The following is a 19,309-nucleotide window of genomic DNA, read 5'->3' as shown; positions in this document are numbered from 1 at the left end:
TACCTTTTTGTTTAGCCCTGGAACATCAGCCACTCGAGCTCCCTGTGCAGCTCCATGGAGGCTTTGGCCACTTTAACGCGCCACTCTCCGCAATTCGCTGCCCAGTTGCGTCAGGGAGAGCGTATTGAGAGGCTCTTCTGCAGTTTGCAAGAGTTCGGAAATCCAACAGAGACTTTGCTGGACACTTGCTTCTTGCTGGGATACGATGAAAGTGGACACTTGTTGCTGCTACCAGAGGTAATGCTGCAGTTGCTCAATTGGGTGCCAACGCTTCAGGAGCAGGAACAGCTTCATGTGACTAATCTAGTGCTCAAGGGCTGCACCGACAACTATGGAACGTAAGTAGCGTGATTTTTGGCTTAATAATTTGTTCCATTACATTATTGCTAATTTAACAGAAAATCTGTGGCGTGTGGTAGTCAAATTATCAAGGCTGTATGTGGATGTCTTCTGAAAGCGGAATCTCTGGCCGAGAACTGTGTCCAGAATCTCATCAAGCTGATAGAGGAACTAAGCAAGCTCAGTATAGTGCCTGCGGAGCTGAAGTGCATCTTCGCGCTTTTGCGACAGGGAACTAAATTTCCACAGCACAAGCAACTGCAGCAGGTAAAACTCACTACCTATACTTATTCAAACTTGTTACTAATCTGTAACTTTCCTTTAGACTCTTGTGGTTATCGCTCTGCAGAGCTTAAGGGGCAGCAACTCTTGCGCACAGTACTTTTCCATTGAGCAGCCCACGGATGGGATACTCGTGCCAGACATTCGAAACTGGACAATTTCCGGCTCGTACGGTTTCATCTTCCACATCCTAGTGCGCTTTAATCAGCTGAAGGATCAGTCTACCAGTCGTCGCATGCTGCTCACTCTGCAAACAGTCAGTGGCAGTGGATTCGAGGTCTTTGTCCAGCCAAATGGAAATGTTGTGGTGGCTGCTTTGACGAGGCGGGAGTATCTCACATCATCCACAGCCACCAAGACGCTGATGGACGGCCAGTGGCATTACTTAACAGTGGCCATCACTCCTCCAAAGCGGCCATTTTCCTACAGTCAAATCAACATCTATGTGGATTTTGTTCAGAAACTCAGTGCCACACTAAAAGTTCAGGCAGTTAATGAACCTTTTACGGTGTGCTCGATTGGAGCTGTGGTTGCGCCACCACAACAAAGCGAGGTGGCCAGGACTGGAATTATGCCCCGGTCCTCATCCCAGGAAAGCGGATCCAGTGGCTACAGGGGAATGCTGCCCAGTCTCCTGGAACGTACTCTCTCCGCAAACGTAAGAATCATAAAAAGACTAAAATAAATAATTAATTAAATAATTTATCGTTTTAGGTATCCAACTACTTCACCCTGCCCATGCGCACTCAGACTGCGTTCGATCCTAACGTTAAGAACTTTCCCATCGGAATGCAGGATACTGTTTTTGGAGAGCAAACATGTCTGAATGGTCATCTGGGCGGAGTGCTGCTAGCGGATCCCACCACCAGTTTAAAGACCATCTTCGATGCGGGCGCAAATTTCAGTTCGATCTTCTCGCAAGACAATGACCTCCTAGAACTCAACTCTCGCTTCGTTTTCTGCTACGCCCCAGGAGCTGTGTGGCATGGAACTTGCCAGGATCTCATTCCAGGCGGGAAGTTTCCGGGAAGAATAAATGCTCAACACTGCAAGATAGTGAAGATCCAGGAGACAATCAACAGTATAGGAGGCATCAGCGCTATTCTGCCCATTCTGCATAGATTGGTGACTTCGGATCACACAGCAGACTTATCGATTGGCAGCGTCAGCGAGGAATCCTTGTCCTGCGCTCCGACGCCCTCGGCTGAGGAGTTCACCGACTGGGAGATGTTATCCTCGAATTCGTACACCGAGTGGAAGATGCTGCAGCACCCGTTGGCCAGCTTCCTCTGTTTGTTGCGCTACCTTACCCACGAACACGAGACGAACCAGGAGCAGCTGCTGAGTAGCGAATGTCTGGCCATTGTGGGCACAATGCTCCAACGCTGTCCGCCGGCTCTGTTCGATGTGAATGCCCTAATGGCCACCCATCTGCTGATGGAGTCCTTGCAAGGACACAAGGCAGAGGCAGGCGGGCAGCTGCTGGATGCATTGTACGCTCACATTGTGTTCGATTTCGCCATCTGGTCGAGGCTTCAGTTCCAAATCACCTTGGGACATGCCCAGTACCTGAGTGCCATGATCAAGAACGATAGAAAGTTCTTCCGCAAAAGGTATGGCGTCCAGTTTGTCCTGGATGTCGTGCGCCAGTACTACTCCACGCCGGACAGCATCAGCGACGATGACGCCAAGACAATTCGGGCCACGCTGTTCGGCATTATTAAATTTTACCTCCAAAAAGAAGTGAACATCAAGGAAGTGAACTCAATGATTGCTTTTCTGGCTTCTGTAAGACAGGATGTGGTACTTGTGGAGTTCCTGGAGATGATGACGTTCTATATCCGCGGCAAGAACTGCAAGGACCAGATGGTCCTTCTTCTGCACGAGCCCCAGTCGGCCAATCTCATCTACAACTTCTTCGTGGACAAAAGCTATACTAATGAGATTCAAGAGGCAGCTATAAGGGTAAAATTCAATAGTTTGATATATGTTTTAGATGCTAACTTTCCCTCGTAAATTTTAGTTTATCAGTGGATTGTTGGCCACATCGCGGGTGCATCAGAAATACAAACAAGTGCTTAGATTGTATGATCAGGCCAGTGAGCAGAGCATGTTCCCCGGGTTCTTCTCCTTCATCACACCATTGTCCCTGAGCTCTACGATCCTGTTCCATTTGGTGGATGAAATGCTGGGGCTGCAGCCAGACTACGCTGGTCTTATTTTCCTGGTCTATCATGTGAGCAGCTGTGATCTTCCCGTGAAATTGGAGATCGCCAAACGACTGCTGCAGACCACCTTCGTCAAGCAGAACTCTACAGTCGCAATGGCCAAGCAAACTGGATGGCAAGAGTCCATTGCCAGGTTGCTAATTCGCAAGCCCATCACTAGTTCGCCGCCAGACGAAGAGAAACGACGCAGTTTTGGCATCAACTTGGATGTTCTGTTGGAGGATAACTCCAGCTTCTTGGCCCAAGCAGATCTTATTACTTTTTCGGAGCAGGAGATTGGCTTGGCCCAATTGCAGCAGCAACAGCAGGAAGAGTTGAGCGACAGCGGACTGATACTTAATGAAATACAGGCCAGCGTTTCAGAGGCAGCCACTGTTATTGAAAGTGAAATTAAGGGTAAATTTATCAGTAGTATACATAACTAATAATAAACTAATTCTTGTACATTTCAGAACTGGCTGAGTCTGTTTCCGGAGCTGTCGTGGAGAATGCCAGCAGCTTGTTCTCGGTCATTCGGCAGACCACACATGATCTGCAGGATACATTCGAGTCGTTGACCTTGGGCAGCTCATCGGACACAGCCGATGGCTCACATACTCCCTCGATTCAGCGGGAGGAATCTCTAAGCTCCGACAGCTCTACGCAATCGCCGCACGGACCTCCAAAGAAAAGTGACTCCCTGGAGGTAAAGTAACCCTTTCGAAAAGAAGTACTTCATCTAATTTATTTATATTGATATTGCACTTTAGAGCACCTCTGCCTTCGACTTTGTGGCCGATGGCGATGTGGACACCGAGGAGCAGTTGGTTTATCTAGTCTCAAATACGCTCTTTAATATATTCTGGCGTGGAATACCCAACGATCATCCGCAGTGCTGGCAAGAACGTGGCCAAGTGCTGGGCTGCATTAACTTGTTGGCTCTGAACAATGAGCTGATTACCTCGCATCTCTCGCTGCGCCTTCGCATACTTGAGATGGCTGTGCAGGCTTCTCTTTTTGATCTGTCGGAGCATGGAAGTCAGACGCTGGTGAACCAGGAGAACGCCTCGCATATCCTGCGCATGGTGTACGAGCTGGTGGTTCTAGGATCCAACGAAGACGAATCAAAGAAGTGTTCCACCAAACTGCTGGACGGTGTGCTAGCTTTGCTTGATGCCCTGATGATCTTTCAACAGGGATCTTCGGACGATTGGTCCGACATGATTCGATTGTGCTTAGGGCTGCTGCTAAAGTGCTCACACCATCCGAATCCTGGAATTGTGGCCATGGCGACTGCAAAACTGCATGCTATACTCCAAAGTCGTTCTACTGAAGATCCAGCTGAGCTATCTTATCTCCTCTATAGCATAAATAGGGCTCTGGATAATGCTATCGAAGGTGGGTTTTTAAACAAGATAATGGGTACATTTTTTACAATAACACAATTTTATTTTAGTTGGCAATCCCGAGGAGTACTCATTTCTGATGCCTGTAATGAAAGCCCTGCTGGAGAAATGTCGCTTCGCCTTCAACTTGGAGTCCACTCTCCCAGATCTTCCTTCAACGTCATCGGGTCCTGTCTTCTTTAATGATTTCCAAATGTATAGCACCAGCAAGAAGTGGAGAAACTTTATTGATCGCATGGTAAGTTCCTGCTTTTAAATATCTATCTGAAACAGTTTTATTGGGAACTCGTCCGATAACTATAAAGTTTATTCAATTTATTTAACATTCAAAGTCTAGTGGGGAATTAAACTTAATAACTTACTGCTAGAGTCTAAGTATTAGTTAACCAAGTCTTTAAGCTATGCCTCCTTTTAATTCATATAAGAATTCAGTATAGTTTGTGGTTTTTTGGCAAGTTCTGACGCAGCCCGTGGAGATTCCGCTCGATCTCTCTATCGCTTTGGGGAGTTTTAAACAGGGTGGTGTCAAAGACGCCCTTGGTGGTTCTTTTGGATGTGGGTGCACCTCTTCCAGGATCTCCCGGCTGCAAGGCTAGAGGGGAAACCGGTCCGTGATTCCTCACGTAACTTGGACGAGTGGGTCGCGCGCCACGTCCTCCAATTGTGGGTGAAAAGGGCTGCCTGGTGGGTGGAGCAATGGTTCCATCGTAGTAGCTCTGCGAGTGGGATTGTTCGATCCTTACGCTGGTGGTGGTCGGATCGGGTGAACTTGGGTTCACGGGCTGCTGCGACTTTGAGCGGTATCGGGATGATCCACGACTCCTGCTCCTAGCAGTCGTGGGCGTAACTGGAGTGCTGGTGATAACGGTGGGAATGAATGGAGCGCGAGTCGGGCTGCTCCTGCCCTTCATCGGACTCCAAGGTGCCGGAGTAGTGGAAGTTGTCGGTGGAGGCGTGACAAAGTTGATGGTCTGCTTCCTCTCCACAAAGTGTGAACTGTTCGCATCCGTATCCGCACTTTCATTCGGTTTCCGCAAGTGGCTATCCGCATCGTAGGCCTGCTGGAGCTCAGGAACATCCAGGGTGTGTTTCCCTGGGACAATTCCATTGCTTGGCTTTCGCTTCCTCTTCCGCCGCTTGGAACTGCCAGACGGCTGGGCATCCGAGGGTATTTCATTCTGATCGGGAGAGGATGCCAGAATGGGTGGATACGATTCCTGCTCATCTCGATTGGAGGCTTCGAAGGGCACCGGATCGTAGATGGGCACTTCGTAGCTGGACTTCGGAAAATCGAAGCTAGGGAACTTGTGATGGGGATTCAAGGGCAACTCCTCCGAAGGTGGAGCGTAATCATCCTGCGGATAGGAGTGCGAATCGGACGACACGTAGTTTGTGGGAGGATGCTGGGGTGCTTGGTCGTAGGTCGATGAAGGAGGATGCTGGTAACTGTTTGGGTGATCCTGGGGTGGTTGGTCATAGCTGGAGGAGGGATGTTGTGGAGGTTGATCGTAAGTGGATGAAGGATGCTGAGGGGGTTGATCGTAAGTGGAAGAAGGATGTTGAGGGGGCTGATCATAAGTGGATGAAGGATGTTGAGGAGCATGATCATAACTGGATGAGGGATGCTGAGGAGGTTGATTGTAAGAAGGAGATGGATGATGCGCTGGCTGATTATAATTGGACGGAGGATGCTGTGCCGGCTGACCATAACTGGAAGAAGGATGTGGAGGGGGAGCGTAGCTATTCGGCGGAGGATGGTGGGCAGGCTTGACATAATTATTGGAGGGAGGCTCTGCGAATCCCTCATGGGGTTGCGAAGGATGAGGCGGCACATAGCTCTGCTGATGATTGGACTGGTAGGAAGTGCTTATCTCGAAAGCTGGCGGGGAATAGGCGATCTCGTAGTTGGGATTATGATGAGAAGCATGTTTGGGTGGCTTCTTGGGTGGCTCGGCAAAGTTCTGGTGGTAGCCCGCATTGGGAATCTTCTGCTCGTAAATGGAAAAGGAATCGGGAGCTGGAAGGTCCTGATGCGAAAAGTTGGGGACGTGAGCCGGAGCCGAGGGGACTCCATAGCGGGTGGATGGTATGTGAACGGGCGATGCAGGAGGTGGCTCATAGTGGGTGGCAAACGAGTGATCCGGCTGGAAACCCTGGTGAACCGGTGGCACTCCGTACTTCTCGTGGGGAACGTGCTCGTGGGTGGTCACCAGTCCGAAGTCCAGGCTGGGGAACTTGTGCGCTCCATAGTGATCCGGTTCCGAGTCGTGGTTATAGAAGTCCAGATCCATGGACTGAGCCTCGTAACTCGAAGTGGGTATCTTGAAGTCCGCACCATCGAACTTCAGGTGCTGAAAGTCGTCCAGGGAAAAGCTCGGCTCCTCGAGATGCGACGGAAACGAGGGTTTCGCGTAGCGGATGTGGGGCGGTGGTGGTCCATATTTAATCTTTGGCGGGCCTTTGGTCCGCCTGCGCAACTTGGAGCGTTTAATCACGGCAAACGGTGGCTGTCGCCGGTATCGAATCAGTTTCTCCGCCGCAGGCACCACTTCTATTTTTGGCTCAGTTTTTGGCTCCCTCTCAACACTTGTGGCATTGGAATCTCCGAGGGCGAAGGGCATCCAGATCGCCAGCTGTGGGTAGAGGGAAAATGCGAAAAGGCAAAGGGTGAGTGGGTTAATCTTCCGCAAAAAATGTCATCAGACAAACAAACTTTCTCCCACTAAACTTAAATGCTGTCATCTCGGTGTGCTCTGCTGTCTTATGTGGCCAACCTTTGACTTTCCAACCAGAGTTGGCTTCCGCCTCAATGCCCTCCAATGCTCCCCGGCTCTCTCTATCCTAAGCTCCTAAGCTCCCTGCTTCCCTAGCTCTTCACACGTAACATAGTTGCCATATCACCTCCACCAGTGGCAATCGAGTCACGAGTTTGTTTGTTTGTTCGCCAGGCAGGCTCCTCGTAATTGTTGCATCGATGCGGGGACTTTGCCGGCTGGCTGGTCTCACGCAATCCCACCTCGAGGAGGAAAAGGAGGAGGAGGAGGGACTCGGTGTGGCGGCTGTGGATGCAACTGGGCACCCGAAGGAGCCAAGCATTGAACCTGATCGCCGCCAGGTTCAGGTGTGAGCATCGAGTACGTTTTTGCAGCTGCTTGTTTTGCTTTTGGTCATGACTTGTTTGGGTTTGGCTAAACAATGTTTGAAAATTGCATATCGAAAATAACAGAGATTAACGTTAGAGAAATAACACTCTGGTCGATAACATCGATTCATTCATTCAATTAAATTCTTCTCAATGTTATTATTAAAACAAGTGCCAATAAGTAAATTTTGATACCTACTTCAACATATTTTGTACTACATTGAAAATTAAAAGCATAACAAGCTTATAAATCACAATTTTACTCGATCAAACAAATTGTTTACCTACTCTTTTATTCATTGGAATAAAATAGTTAAAGATTTACTAATGATTCGTAAGTCAACGCTTAGCTGTTCCTCTGATTTTGAAGAGCTCACTGCGACAGCACACATGAGATGGCAGCATAATTAATTCACATATTATTTAATCGCTTACAAAACAGGCAGAAAGCCAAAACAAATTGCACATTTCGAGCGGTAGACAAAACGCGAACTAAACTCTACGAAGAAGTGGCGTTTTTCCAAACAGAAATTCCGAAATCGACGCGAACATAAACACAACTTTCATTGGCGGCGTTTCAGCAACTCCGACTTCGAATCCAACAAAATCCAAGCTGGAGTTGGTGTTTTTAAATAGAGTTTTTTTTAGATTTTCCTCGCGGCTCCCGGTCGGTCACGACTCGTCGGACTTTCTTTCGGCAACTGAGCTGAGCGCCAAGAAAGTGGTCTGGTTTTGTGGCTCGAAGAGGCGCCGCTGGAACCAGTCGAATGACAAAGCGGCGGCGCGGCTGCCGAAGCACCCACCTGGCGGAGATTTTACCAGAAATATTTTCCTCGCTCTTCTATTTTGTTTTATTTTTATTTTCATTTAATTCCATTTAAGTCGAGTGTTGTGTGCCCAGTGCCTTGGAACGAAAGGCTGAATTTGCTGAAGGCGTTGAAGGCGATGGAGGCGATGGGTTATGCAAAGAACCTCCCGCCGCGATGCCTTCACTTCACCACCTGCACTCACCACCTTCACTGCAATGCGGATGCCTCCTGGTTATATGGGATATCTGGCGGAGATCGGCGTTAAATAAAGCCCAAACAAAGTGTAGCTATCGAGGAGCGCGTCTAACTGGTTTGCACAACTGCAATCGAGTGCTTCCTGTGCCCGCGGCTCCATGCGCGTTGAACTTGAACCTGACCGGACGTGACTTGGACGTGGACGAGGAGTGATCTCCGCCAGATTGACTCACCGACCAGATGGAACTCGAACACGCACGAAGACTGCCCCCGAAACGAATGAAAGCGAAAACAAATTCAACCTGCCATAATCGTCAATCTCGATGTGCATTTCGTTGCCATTCGCAAACTGAAAGAAACTGGCGGACTTACATTAATCTGATAATCCGATAAGCTTAATTGATGGGAACAAATGGGACATTTGCGATTAATCTGCGAAGAGGTGCTTTCTAGCAATCAAACCACTTGAATAAGTCTGCAAAATTACTAGGAATAAATTAATATTTATATGATTAAAACTGTTGAGTCAGCTATGTTAAATGTAGAGTTATAAACTGTTAAACTGTAAACACAGATTGATTTTATGAATTAATTTTTAATTTATAATCTATTTTTGACTTCCAACTATTTTCTTTTTGTGTACTGATCTCGATTTTCTCACACTTTCAGGTGAAGCCGATGTACGATCGCTACCAGCGCGACATCGAGCTGCATCTGTGGGAGCCCATCAACCGATTCTGGGCGGAGTGCTACGAGGCCTGCAAGGCGGCCTCCAAGCAGAGGGCCACCAACCAGGCGGAGAACAGACGGCTCTTCCAGCAGAAGATCTACATGCCGTGGAAGGTGCGCCAGGTGGAGGAGATGCAGCGACTCCAGTCGGCTGCACTGCATCACAAGACGGTCGACAGTCACATACGGAAGCGGTGGAAGACCGCCAAGCGTTTCCTGTACGGTCCCCGCGGTCCTTGGTACACAGGGTGAGTTTTTCAAGCATATTTACTTAGCTTTACACTGGAAAAAAATAATATTTGATGCAGGTTTAGATTTAAGTTTTAACTATTTGCTCTTTAAAAACTCGTTAGGGGTTTTATCATTGATCCATAGCTTATTAGCTTGGAAATTTATGTTTAAATGATACAATTATGGGCTATAAAATGACAGTAATTTAAGTAATATTACTTCTTAAAAGAAAGATATTTCTTTCCCTGTAAACGTCACCGATTCCGCACCGATTCCATTATGAAATGACGCGAAATCCAGCATTTTAATTGCCGCCTCGCTTGTGGGGCGACAATTGTAATCGAGCGTGGAGCGTGCAGCGTGCTCGGTTACCTGTGTTATTACCTGTGTGCGTGACCACTTAATCACCTGGAAGCACACACTCGGAGTCTCGTCTCAGGCACCGCTAAGCCACTCGAGATACCCAACAGACAGACGGCCAGAAGCCGTCGCGCTTTGTGTTAATTTCACTTGAAAATGCAAACAAATCCCTCTCAATCATCAAAGTCTTCGGCAGAAACGCCAACAGGGGCAGACAGACAGACCATCAGACCCACCGAATTATCATCGTGATCATCAACACTCCCGGTTGGTGGTAACCAAAATACGTTTAGTGGGCTTGCTGCTGCCCGGGTTCCACTGCCACAATGGGTGAAATCCGTCAAAACAATGCCACAAAACGGCGATAATCCGAATGGCGTTTGTAATAAAAATATTAACTGCCAATCTCCTCGTATTATCATATCTGCTTGGGGTTAATGTGGGTATTATTCAAAAGCGTCTGACCATCATTTAAATATTTATTGTAATTTGATAGCCTTATCCACATAATCTGTTTCTAAGCTTTCTTATTGATTTTTTTTTATTTTATCATATCCAAGGTTTAAAAGAAATTTCAATGAAGTATTTTACAGAATACTTCGTTTATTATTAGGTATTGAATATTTTAATCTTTGTTCTTCTACTTTATAAATTACAGAAGTGGAGAACTGATTTTAGAAATTAAAAAATTGAAAAATATATGCTCCGAAATACTTTCTTTCTCTTCCCTAAATTTTTGCCAACTCGCCAAGGGTTTGTGGCCCATTGTAACACCTGCTATTATACTTCGTTTAATAATCTTTTAATCTTGTTCTACTACTCTATATATTACCAAAGTGAAGAACTGACTTCATAAATGTTTTATATAATTTAAAAATTAATGCTCCGAAGTACTAAAATTTTACCTACATTTTTGCCAACTCCCCTCGGGTTTGTGGCCCACTGTAACACCTGCTATGTGGCGCTGCAGCTCGCCCATTGTCTTACGCTTTCGCCCATGTCTTTTGGATCGGCCCCTCCACTTTCCCGCCCATGCCGTGTCGCGATTAACATTTCAATTTAGTTTTATTAAATCATCAAAAGCGTTTAATGTCGAATGCAACAAAGGCCCGTCGCATTATGCAAGTGCAAATGTAACGAAAACTCATTATGCGATCCATAAGTTTTTTACATAAACAAATATGCACATAATTGGAAGCGCCCCATGAAGACGATGTGCAGACGGAGTGGGGATTGCAAATGGAGGTCAGTTCTTGGACGGATCAAACAGAATTATCTGCCTATCCGCATCCAAAGCAATTTATCGGGGAGCGGCGAATGGATATCCAAATACTGAATTCCGAATTCCGAATTCCAGTTCTCCATTGTGCCCGGTGGCCAGTTGCCAATTACTCGATCGGATCGATTGCCAATCGCAGCGGACGCGCTGTTCTCCAACTGAGCCCATAAATTTCATTTAGACCACTTTGCATTGACGCTCGAATTACGCAGTTTTGTGCGGTGCGTGGCTCGTGGTTCGGGCCTTGAGCGATTAGCCTGCACCACTGCAGCAGTAGCGCTGACCCGCTCAGGTGGGGCTTGTTCTGTTCTAAGGTCGAACCACTCACGTGCGAAAAAAACCAATCGAAAGAAAAATCCACCACTTGACCGAAAATTAACATGGATTCCATGTGTTGGCAAGGCGAAACGACCACTGACTTGTCGTTCATTTGGCTTTAACAACATCGATTAACATTCAGTGATTTAGAATTAAATGTAATTTTGATAATTGAAATGGTATTTATTTGACGATTTAAACAATTATTTTTCTAAATTATAGAAAAGTATTTGTTATTAGATTTGGTGGGAAATTAACTTCTAAGAACTGCAGTTAAAAAGGTTTTTTAAAAAATGTTTTCATAACTTGCAGAAATTATATTTTCAGATGGAATTGTTCAGCGAATCATATTTTTTTGTTATTATTATTATTTATTATTTGTTATTCGATTTGGTGGGAAATTAAATTTAAGAATCGGAGTTTAAAAGTTGTTTAAAATGTTTTTCATAGCTTGCAGAAATTATTATATATTTTCAGATGGAATTGTTCAGCTAATCATATTTTTTTCCTAGTTGTTATAGTTCGTTTTAACATTAGATTTTCACTGATAATAATGAATAGTACCATTGATTATTAAGAATTTGTTTCTCTTCTAGCTTTTCCTTTTAAAGATGTACCTTAATTTTTTTCCTTCTTGTCGTATACTTAATATGATTTCATTTTCACCCAACCCAATAAACAACTCTTCAACTTTCCATTTGCATAGCTTCGGTTCGTTTATTGCAATCTCGTTTCTCATTCTGCGAGTTCTACTCGAGTGCACAGGCTCGGATTAAATAAGAATTGAAACGGGGACTGTGAGTTGGGGATTATAGAGTGTTTTATCGCGGTCAAACAGCCTTAAGATTAAAAAGACAAGAAACATAAATGAAAGGCCTCGAGAATGTGTGAGTGTAGATGAGGGGACTTTGGATTCCGATCGGATTGGATTGGATCGGAGCCCGCTGTCCGTGAATATTCGTATGTACATATTTCGATAAATCGCTTTCATTTCAACTAATACTACAGCTACTATCGACTACGATCGGCCCGTGGCCCACTATATAACAAAACTGGAGGCCACGTGGCAGGAGAAGTTGGTCGCGATGTGTCCATTATTCGGTTGCGGCAATTGGTCGGCATTAATCGGAAGTCGGTCTATCTATCTCGATCCGGTTGGTTGGTATCCTTAGTGGTAGACTTAGTGGTATCCCAATGGGGACAGGGCGGGCAGAGCGGGCAGAGCCAGCTTGGGCAGAGCCAGTGGTCCCGGGGCCAAGGCCGGTCCGTATCCGTGGGCCAGAGCAGGAGCCAAGGCGGGAGCGTAGGCCGGAGCCAAGGCCGGTCCGTAGGCGGGCAGCTTGGCCACCAGGGGAGCGGCGTGGAGCAGCGGAGCCGGAGCCAGGACCTTGGCCACCGGAGCCACCGCCTTCACCACGGCTCCCTCGCGTCGCACCACCGCGTTGAATCCGTGGACGGGATCGGCCGTGTACTCCACAATGCGGCGGGTTCCGTCGGCCTCAATCAGGGAGTAGGCGCCCTGCACCACGTCGCCGCTGCGGGTCTCCTGCTGGCTCTTCACGTCGCCAGTGGATCCATCCTGCAGGAAGAATTGGGGAATAATAAGAGTTTAAAAGGGATAATCATTTAAGGGAAAAAAGGATACACATTTACAATTTAGAATTTACATTTACAATTGTTTTTATATCCTTTTTACGTTCCTTAGAAAAGATAAACAATTTAAGATTTTCTCTACTTTAGTTTTTTAGGGATCTAAGTTATTTAGAAAATCTTTAAAATATTACTAGTCTTGCAAACTTGATTTTTATAATATAATCTTAAACCTTAGAGTTTCTGAATTAATGGTTATGAACTACAATGAACACTACAAAGGATCTGAGTTTTTTAGAAAATCATTAAAAAATTGATTTTATTAATATTAAACCTTAGAGTTTCTGAATTAATAGTTATAAGCTGCAATAAACACCACATAAAGTGTCTGGCATTAAATTTGCATACCAGTTATGGCAGCTTAATGAATTGCCATTGCTTCTGACGAGGTGACTAATGAGCCAAGAACTATTGGATTCAGTTAAAATCTTCGAGTGACTCACGTGGACATCGTAGCTGTAGCTGTACTGGGGATTGGGGTCGTAGGGCTCGGGGGCGGCCACCTTGGCCACCAGGGGAGCAGCCACCTTGGCCAGCGCCGGATAGCTGGGATACGAGGGATAGGCGGGCAGGGCCAGTCCGGGACCGGGAACCACCACGGCGGAGGACATCGCCACCAGGGCGCTCAGGACGAGGATCAGTTTGGCGGCCATTCTGGATTGCTTGAAGAACTGGAGCACTGGATCGATGGAGAACTGGATGTTTGCTGCTGCTGCTGCTCGACTGACAAATGAACTCGATCTGTGGTTCTGTGGCCGTTCGACAATTGCTTTTTATAGGCCTCCCATAGCAGCGAGCCCAAAAATCCACAGCCACAGCCTCCGCCGCCGCCTGCCACCAGGTATCAAATATTTATGCAAAAAGCGCAATGAGACACACACAAAATACAAAATCCAAAACACAAAATAATAATAAACAACTAAAAAGTGCGCTGCGCATGCGTGTGGAGTCTGCGGGGTTGTGTTGTCTGCGAAATACTTGCATCGATCGCGACAAATATAAAATAATTCATTTTTCGCTGCCCATGGCAATCGAAGGGGTTGCCGGCGAGGCGGAAAGGGGGAGGGGGAAGGGGAGGAGCAGGAGAAGGCGGAGGTGCTCCGCAGTTCACGCATGTCTGCGGCTCTTTGGGAGGACAGTGCCGGACCAGCAGAGCAAACTGGTCCCCACGTTGTCATAGTCATAGTCGTCGTCGTCGTCGTGACAAAAAGTTCAATTCGAAAGCGAATTTTTCGGGGCCCCCAGCTAGATCCATAGATCCATAGACCCATAGACCAAAGACCAAGAAGACCGGGTGGCCGGGCGGATCAGGTGTGTGTGCGGTGCATTTGGAGTAGTGCCTCCCATGTCTCGGTCTTGTCTTTATGGCCACCAGATCTCGTCGGGGCGAAGCTGCACACGCACCCAGCAGTCGATTGTTGAAAGGTGTGTTTGGGGCACAGCCTTCGAAACTGGCTGCCAGTGATCCAAGTCGAGCCGAGCCGCGCCCACCCAAAAATCTCCAGCAGACTGCACTGCGGAAAAACGGGTAATGGTTCTAAGTTGAGTGCTTCACTCGCAAGTCAAATTTATAAATTGTAATTTTAAAAGACGGTTATTTTTAGCAATAATATAAAAAATCATAAAAATTCCACTGCATATTAGGATTATTAGCCATTCCTTAAATAAAATGCAGAAAGAAAAAGATGAAGTCGCAGTTTATGAAAACATTTAACATATCTTAACACAAGTCTTAAAATTCTTAAATTAATTTAGAACTTTACCAATCAAAATCTGTATATAAGATTTTGCATATGGGAATATATTTATCCTTCAATAAAATGGAGAAAGAAAAGATGAAGTCCCATTTTATGAAAATATTTAACATATCAAAACTAGTCTTAAAATTCTCAAATTCATTTGAAATTTACCAATCAAAATCTGTATAAAAGATTTTTAGCAAAGCATAGAACAGATAGTTTAAAGCTAAAACTGGTAATTGTTACTTATTATATTTTTAAATATATATTTTTTTTTATATTTTTAAATATATATTTAATTGTTTCCAGTGCTTGGATTTTGTTCTGTTTCACCTCGCGGTTGCCATTGGGACAATTTTGCCCATTATCACTAATTTTCAACGCGTACCGCCGCTTGTTAGGCGTTGCAGTCGCTGCTGCAGTTGCAGTTGAAGTTGCAGTTGCAGTAACTGCTACAGTAACTGCTGCAGTTGCTGCTGCAGTCGGCGCCGGCAGCAACATCTATGGACATGCTCGGGTTGGGGTTTGCGTAATCCAAAAATTGCATCTCGTGCCGATTTTTACTTTCAATTAAGCTATTGAATAATTTGAGTGCGTGTTGGGCCGGCGAGTGAATGTATTTATTTGGAGTGGAAGAGTTCTTTGGGCGTGGGATAACCACAACCGATCGTGGAGATTACCATTTGAGATTGGTCTCTTATGTAAGTGCAAAATGGCCAGCCATGTGGGTCGGCTTTCTTCGGGGGATTGCTGTTTTCCTAGCTACATTTTCGATTACAAAACAATTCTTACATCATGTTGAGTCAGAAAAATATTGCATCATTAGCAAGTTCACTTTGCATTATTTTACAAAATTTAAAAGATTACATGGCAAATGGTTTCAAGTTCAGAATGACGTGATTTGCATCCTAATGACACGCAAATTTTGATCTTGAAAAAAGTATCCACTTAGTGTCTGGTTATTCGCACTACTTTTAAGTGAGTTTTAATTCAGTTCATTATCACTGACTAGCCAGCTAAAATTTTAGAGCCTTGAGCTTGGCTATCAACTGACTAATTAATAAAATGGATAGGTGGAGGTGTAAACTCGTTTCCAAACAAACAACTAAGAGCTCGATCACTCGATCACTTCCAAAGTTATGGTTACAAAGTGAGTAGTCACCAAAAATTAAGTCATGAATATGCATTTTAATATCTTTGGCTTACTGAGTTTGTTATTAATTGCTTTACGGGTTTACAACGGACTAAGGAGCAGACAATAAGTTATGTAAAAGCTAGGTTCCCAGATACTTTTGTTGAGTTTCTAACCAAAGACAGGAGCAGCAACGGGAGCCACTGGAGCCACCAGGGGACGTGGAGCCACCGCAACTGGAACTGGTCCGCGTTGCACCACCGCATTGAATCCGTTGATGGGATCGGCGGTGTAGAAGACGGTGCGCAGGGAGCCATCGGCATCGACCACCGAGTAGGATCCCTTGACCACGTCCCCGTCCCGCACCTCCTGCTGGCTCTTGCTGTCCCCGGTGAGGGCGTCCTGCACATTGTAGGCGAAGGCGTACTGCGGATGCGGATCCACCTCGGTGTTCAAAGGAACTCCCACTGGAACCGCAGCTGGGAGCAGGGCGCACTCGATGGCGGCGATCAGAGCGCAGCAGATTAGGGTGATCTGCCGGGTGGAGTCATTGAATATTAGAGGGATTTCCACAGCTTACTTTCCTCAGAAATAGTTTTCTGGGTTTTTTTTTATTCAGGATCTCACCTTGATCAGGGCCATGACTAGATTTGCTGCTGTATTCCTGGGATTTTTGGTGGTGCTGGTGGCTTGACTTTGCTGTCGGAACTGTCTTTGGTTGCCCACTGGATCGGGGTTATAAAGGGCGACCACATGCGCCGTGTGGCAACCGCTGCCAAAAACGATTCCACTCACTGACGCAATGCCCCCTTTCTGTGGCTTTTTCCCCTGCGAAAGGTTTCCCCAATGGACGTGCCAACAGAAAATAGCACCCGACTTGCACAATTCTCCCCTCCAATATGAAATGTGATAACCGTAAATATAGGCGACACTACGTGATCTGAATTTACGATATCCAGCTTTGAGTTTTGCCTCTGAACCTACCTCAACTTAGATCGTGGTAATGCTGGGCAATACGGAGCATGTAATATATTCTCTTTTAACTAAAAGATAAGTTCATGAACTTATAATACAATCCTGATCCTTTAGTTAGTTGATTAAAACCGATTCGGAAAATATTAGTTAACAATTTCGGTAAAAATCACTATATTTTGAGTGGTTTTTCGGCAATAATAAACCCAAAAACTGACTTACAGCGGAACCAAACACTGTTTTGAGCACCTAATGACCAAGGTTAACGAGCCCTATCACTTTTTAGACCATTAAAAAAAAATGATTTTTTACTTATTTTCGCATTTTTGGTAAGGGGTAACATCATCATTTTTTTCAAAAAATGTCAAAATTTAAACATTTTTAGGTGATTATACTGTCCGATAGAGAATTTAATTACGAATTCATCGGTGTATGGCATTCTATATCTAGATCAGGATTTACCGAGATAAAAACAAAAAAAAAGTTTTTTTTTAATGATTTTTGCAATTTTTTACATATTTTAAATGATTTTTTGTAAGTCCGTGGGCCAATGTAAACTGGTCTCTCAGTTTTAAAGCTATCTTGCTGAAACTTTACCAATAGTTGTGTAGTTATTGCACGCGATTTTTAAGTCGGAATGAGCCGGATCGGGCGACTATATCGAATAGCTTCCATAGGAGAGATCGAAATTAAACAACAAGTACATAACTTTTTTTGTACCGAAACTTTTATTCAGTAAATGCAGATACTAATTCGCTGGGGCCGGATCGGGCAACTATATCGAATAACTTCCATATGAGAGATCGAAGAAATACCTCCTGGAAATGAAACAAGTACATAGCTTTTTTTGTACCGAAACTTTTATTCAGTAAATGCAGATACTAATTCGCTAAGTGGCCGACAGCCGTTCCCCAGATCCCCAGAACGGTATCCCTAAACATAGTCTGTGGTGGCGGTATATAGTGTGGTATAGTGACATAGTGATGTAGTATCCAACCGATCGGTCGGAGGGGGAGTGTGGATCGGTGGATCATTGAATCAGCAGCGCGGGCAACAGTACGCACGTCCTCGTGTTCCGGGATTTGACTGATAGACGGGTATTTGGGTTAATCGTGGTTGGTATTAGAACTATTCAACAACGGTCCTGCAAAAACAAAGGGCCAGCGGGTTTTGTCGTCGCTCGAGGGGGAGTTCTTCTCCCACCCCGTCCTAGTGGTAGCCACCTAGGCCACCCAGGCTGAGGGCAGGTGCCGCGGCGTATCCAATCTTGGTGATCGCGGGAACGGCGGCCACCGCAATCGCCGGCTTGGCGATCGCCACCGCGGCCACGCCCTTCTTCTCCACCACCGCGTTGAAGCCGTTGATCTTGTCCGCCGTGTAGGTCACCTTCCGGATGGTGCCGTCCGGCTCGGCCAGGGAGTAGCTGCCGTGGACGACGCCGTTCACGAGGGTCTCCTCCTGCTGCTTCGAGTCGCCGGTGTGGTGGTCAGTGACGCCGTACGAGAAGCTGTACTGCGGATTGGGGTCGTAGGGCTCCGCCACGGCCACCTTGGCCACGGCGACGGCGGGAGCGGCATGCTGGATGATGGCCGGAGCAGCCAGCAGCTTGGGAGCAGCGTAGGAGATGGAGGGAGCCGCGTACGAGATGGCCGGAGCAGCCAGGACCTTGGGGGCGGCATAGGAGATGGCAGGAGCGGCCAGGAGTTTGGGTGCCGCGTACGTGAGTCCCGGCGAAGATAGTCCGTACGGATCGATGGGAATGGCCACCACCGCGGACAGGATCAGTGCCAAAACGAAGAGAGTCTATCGAAAGGAGTTATCAAAATCAGTAACTATTGGAGAGCCTTTAATCCTGGCTAGAGCTTACCTGGGCGAACATGGCGAAGGATGCGACTGAGGGAGCTCTGACTTGGAGGTGTCTGCACTGCAAGAACTCAGCTCAAGTGTGAGATGCATTTTCCGCCAGCTCTTCAGTTTTATATTCTCCAACTGGCCAGTGGCCACTGGATTCAAGCCGCCGCGAGAAAAAAAAACTGGACAATCTAATGGGCAGAGTGACAATTGCGTCTCATTTGGCGACTGCCAAACCGATCTCGATCTCGATCTTGCACCCCAAACCTCAGGCTTCATCGCTGATGGCGGATTTCGTGTTTCTGGTGCGGATTTCATCATGACTGCTGGCTTTTCTCAATGGAATAGCTGCCGCCATCCACTCACCGGCGAAGTCCATTTGGGTCCGTTCAAGAGCGCCGCTCCAAAACGCTCCAAAGATACCAATGCACCACCAACGCCAGACTCGTTTTCCGCCGGCCAATCTGGTTTCGTTTCTCGCCGTTTTTTCGGCGCATTCTCAGGTTCTCCAGCCGAACTTTGTCTGATGTAATAGCTGCCTCATGTTGAGGCAGTGGCAGTTACCAAAAGAACAGAGGGATGATTTGAATACCCTAAGGTCAAATGAGATTAAATGGTTTACTCCTGCGAAAAGAATTTAGTTAAATTTGTTCCATTGATTGGGTAAT

General features: G+C 46.2%; 4 protein-coding genes across 6 annotated transcripts in view; 1 reads left to right on the top strand and 3 right to left on the bottom strand.

Moving 5' to 3' along the window:
• Nucleotides 1-19,309, top strand: part of LOC108100327 (neurobeachin-like protein 1) — a 33,520-nt gene that overhangs the window by 2,337 nt on the left and 11,874 nt on the right. For both annotated transcript variants that reach the window (XM_017204135.2, XM_017204134.2), the window contains 9 exons: nucleotides 16-338; nucleotides 399-606; nucleotides 665-1,279; nucleotides 1,336-2,586; nucleotides 2,645-3,245; nucleotides 3,302-3,534; nucleotides 3,599-4,226; nucleotides 4,285-4,472; nucleotides 9,050-9,357. In XM_017204135.2, the coding sequence (XP_017059624.1) occupies nucleotides 16-338; nucleotides 399-606; nucleotides 665-1,279; nucleotides 1,336-2,586; nucleotides 2,645-3,245; nucleotides 3,302-3,534; nucleotides 3,599-4,226; nucleotides 4,285-4,472; nucleotides 9,050-9,357 (4,355 nt within the window). The remainder of the gene's footprint in view (nucleotides 1-15; nucleotides 339-398; nucleotides 607-664; nucleotides 1,280-1,335; nucleotides 2,587-2,644; nucleotides 3,246-3,301; nucleotides 3,535-3,598; nucleotides 4,227-4,284; nucleotides 4,473-9,049; nucleotides 9,358-19,309) is intronic.
• On the bottom strand, nucleotides 4,516-13,718 carry LOC108100329 (early nodulin-75). 2 transcript variants are annotated; one of them, XM_017204137.2, is made up of 3 exons: nucleotides 13,391-13,718; nucleotides 12,673-12,876; nucleotides 4,516-6,132 (listed from the first exon to the last, which is right to left on the bottom strand). In XM_017204137.2, exons 1-3 carry the CDS (start codon nucleotides 13,598-13,600, stop codon nucleotides 4,663-4,665), a joined length of 1,884 nt encoding a protein of 627 aa, XP_017059626.1. In that variant the 5' UTR covers nucleotides 13,601-13,718; the 3' UTR covers nucleotides 4,516-4,662. The 2 variants fall into 2 exon arrangements, with proteins under 2 accessions (XP_017059626.1, XP_017059625.1); XM_017204136.2 differs by lacking the exons at nucleotides 12,673-12,876; nucleotides 13,391-13,718 and adding an exon at nucleotides 7,812-8,089 and having other exon boundaries at nucleotides 4,521-6,867.
• On the bottom strand, nucleotides 15,855-16,715 carry LOC108100333 (larval cuticle protein A2B). The gene is made up of 2 exons (XM_017204143.2): nucleotides 16,446-16,715; nucleotides 15,855-16,352 (listed from the first exon to the last, which is right to left on the bottom strand). Exons 1-2 carry the CDS (start codon nucleotides 16,458-16,460, stop codon nucleotides 15,990-15,992), a joined length of 378 nt encoding a protein of 125 aa, XP_017059632.1. The 5' UTR covers nucleotides 16,461-16,715; the 3' UTR covers nucleotides 15,855-15,989.
• Nucleotides 17,633-18,757, bottom strand: LOC108100332 (larval cuticle protein A2B). Its single transcript, XM_017204142.1, has 2 exons — nucleotides 18,658-18,757; nucleotides 17,633-18,593 (listed from the first exon to the last, which is right to left on the bottom strand). The coding sequence occupies exons 1-2, from the start codon at nucleotides 18,667-18,669 to the stop codon at nucleotides 18,000-18,002; spliced, it is 606 nt and encodes a 201-aa protein (XP_017059631.1). The 5' UTR covers nucleotides 18,670-18,757; the 3' UTR covers nucleotides 17,633-17,999.

Source organism: Drosophila ficusphila, unplaced genomic scaffold (genome assembly GCF_018152265.1).
Source record: "Drosophila ficusphila isolate 14025-0441.05 unplaced genomic scaffold, ASM1815226v1 contig_286, whole genome shotgun sequence".
Lineage (NCBI taxonomy): Eukaryota > Metazoa > Arthropoda > Insecta > Diptera > Drosophilidae > Drosophila > Drosophila ficusphila.
The sequence above is the reverse complement of the archived record's forward strand: the minus strand, read 5'-3'. Positions and strand labels throughout refer to the sequence as shown.

What these genes read in the sequence shown, in the direction of transcription:
- LOC108100329 (XM_017204136.2), bottom strand. Translation starts at nt 7,844, where the DNA reads ATGTGCAATTTGTTTTGGCTTTCTGCCTGTTTT. An exon ending in TTTGGCTTTCTGCCTGTTTT is followed by an intron (nt 6,868 to 7,811) that starts GTAAGCGATTAA and finishes CTCTACCCACAG; the next exon opens with CTGGCGATCTGGATGCCCTT.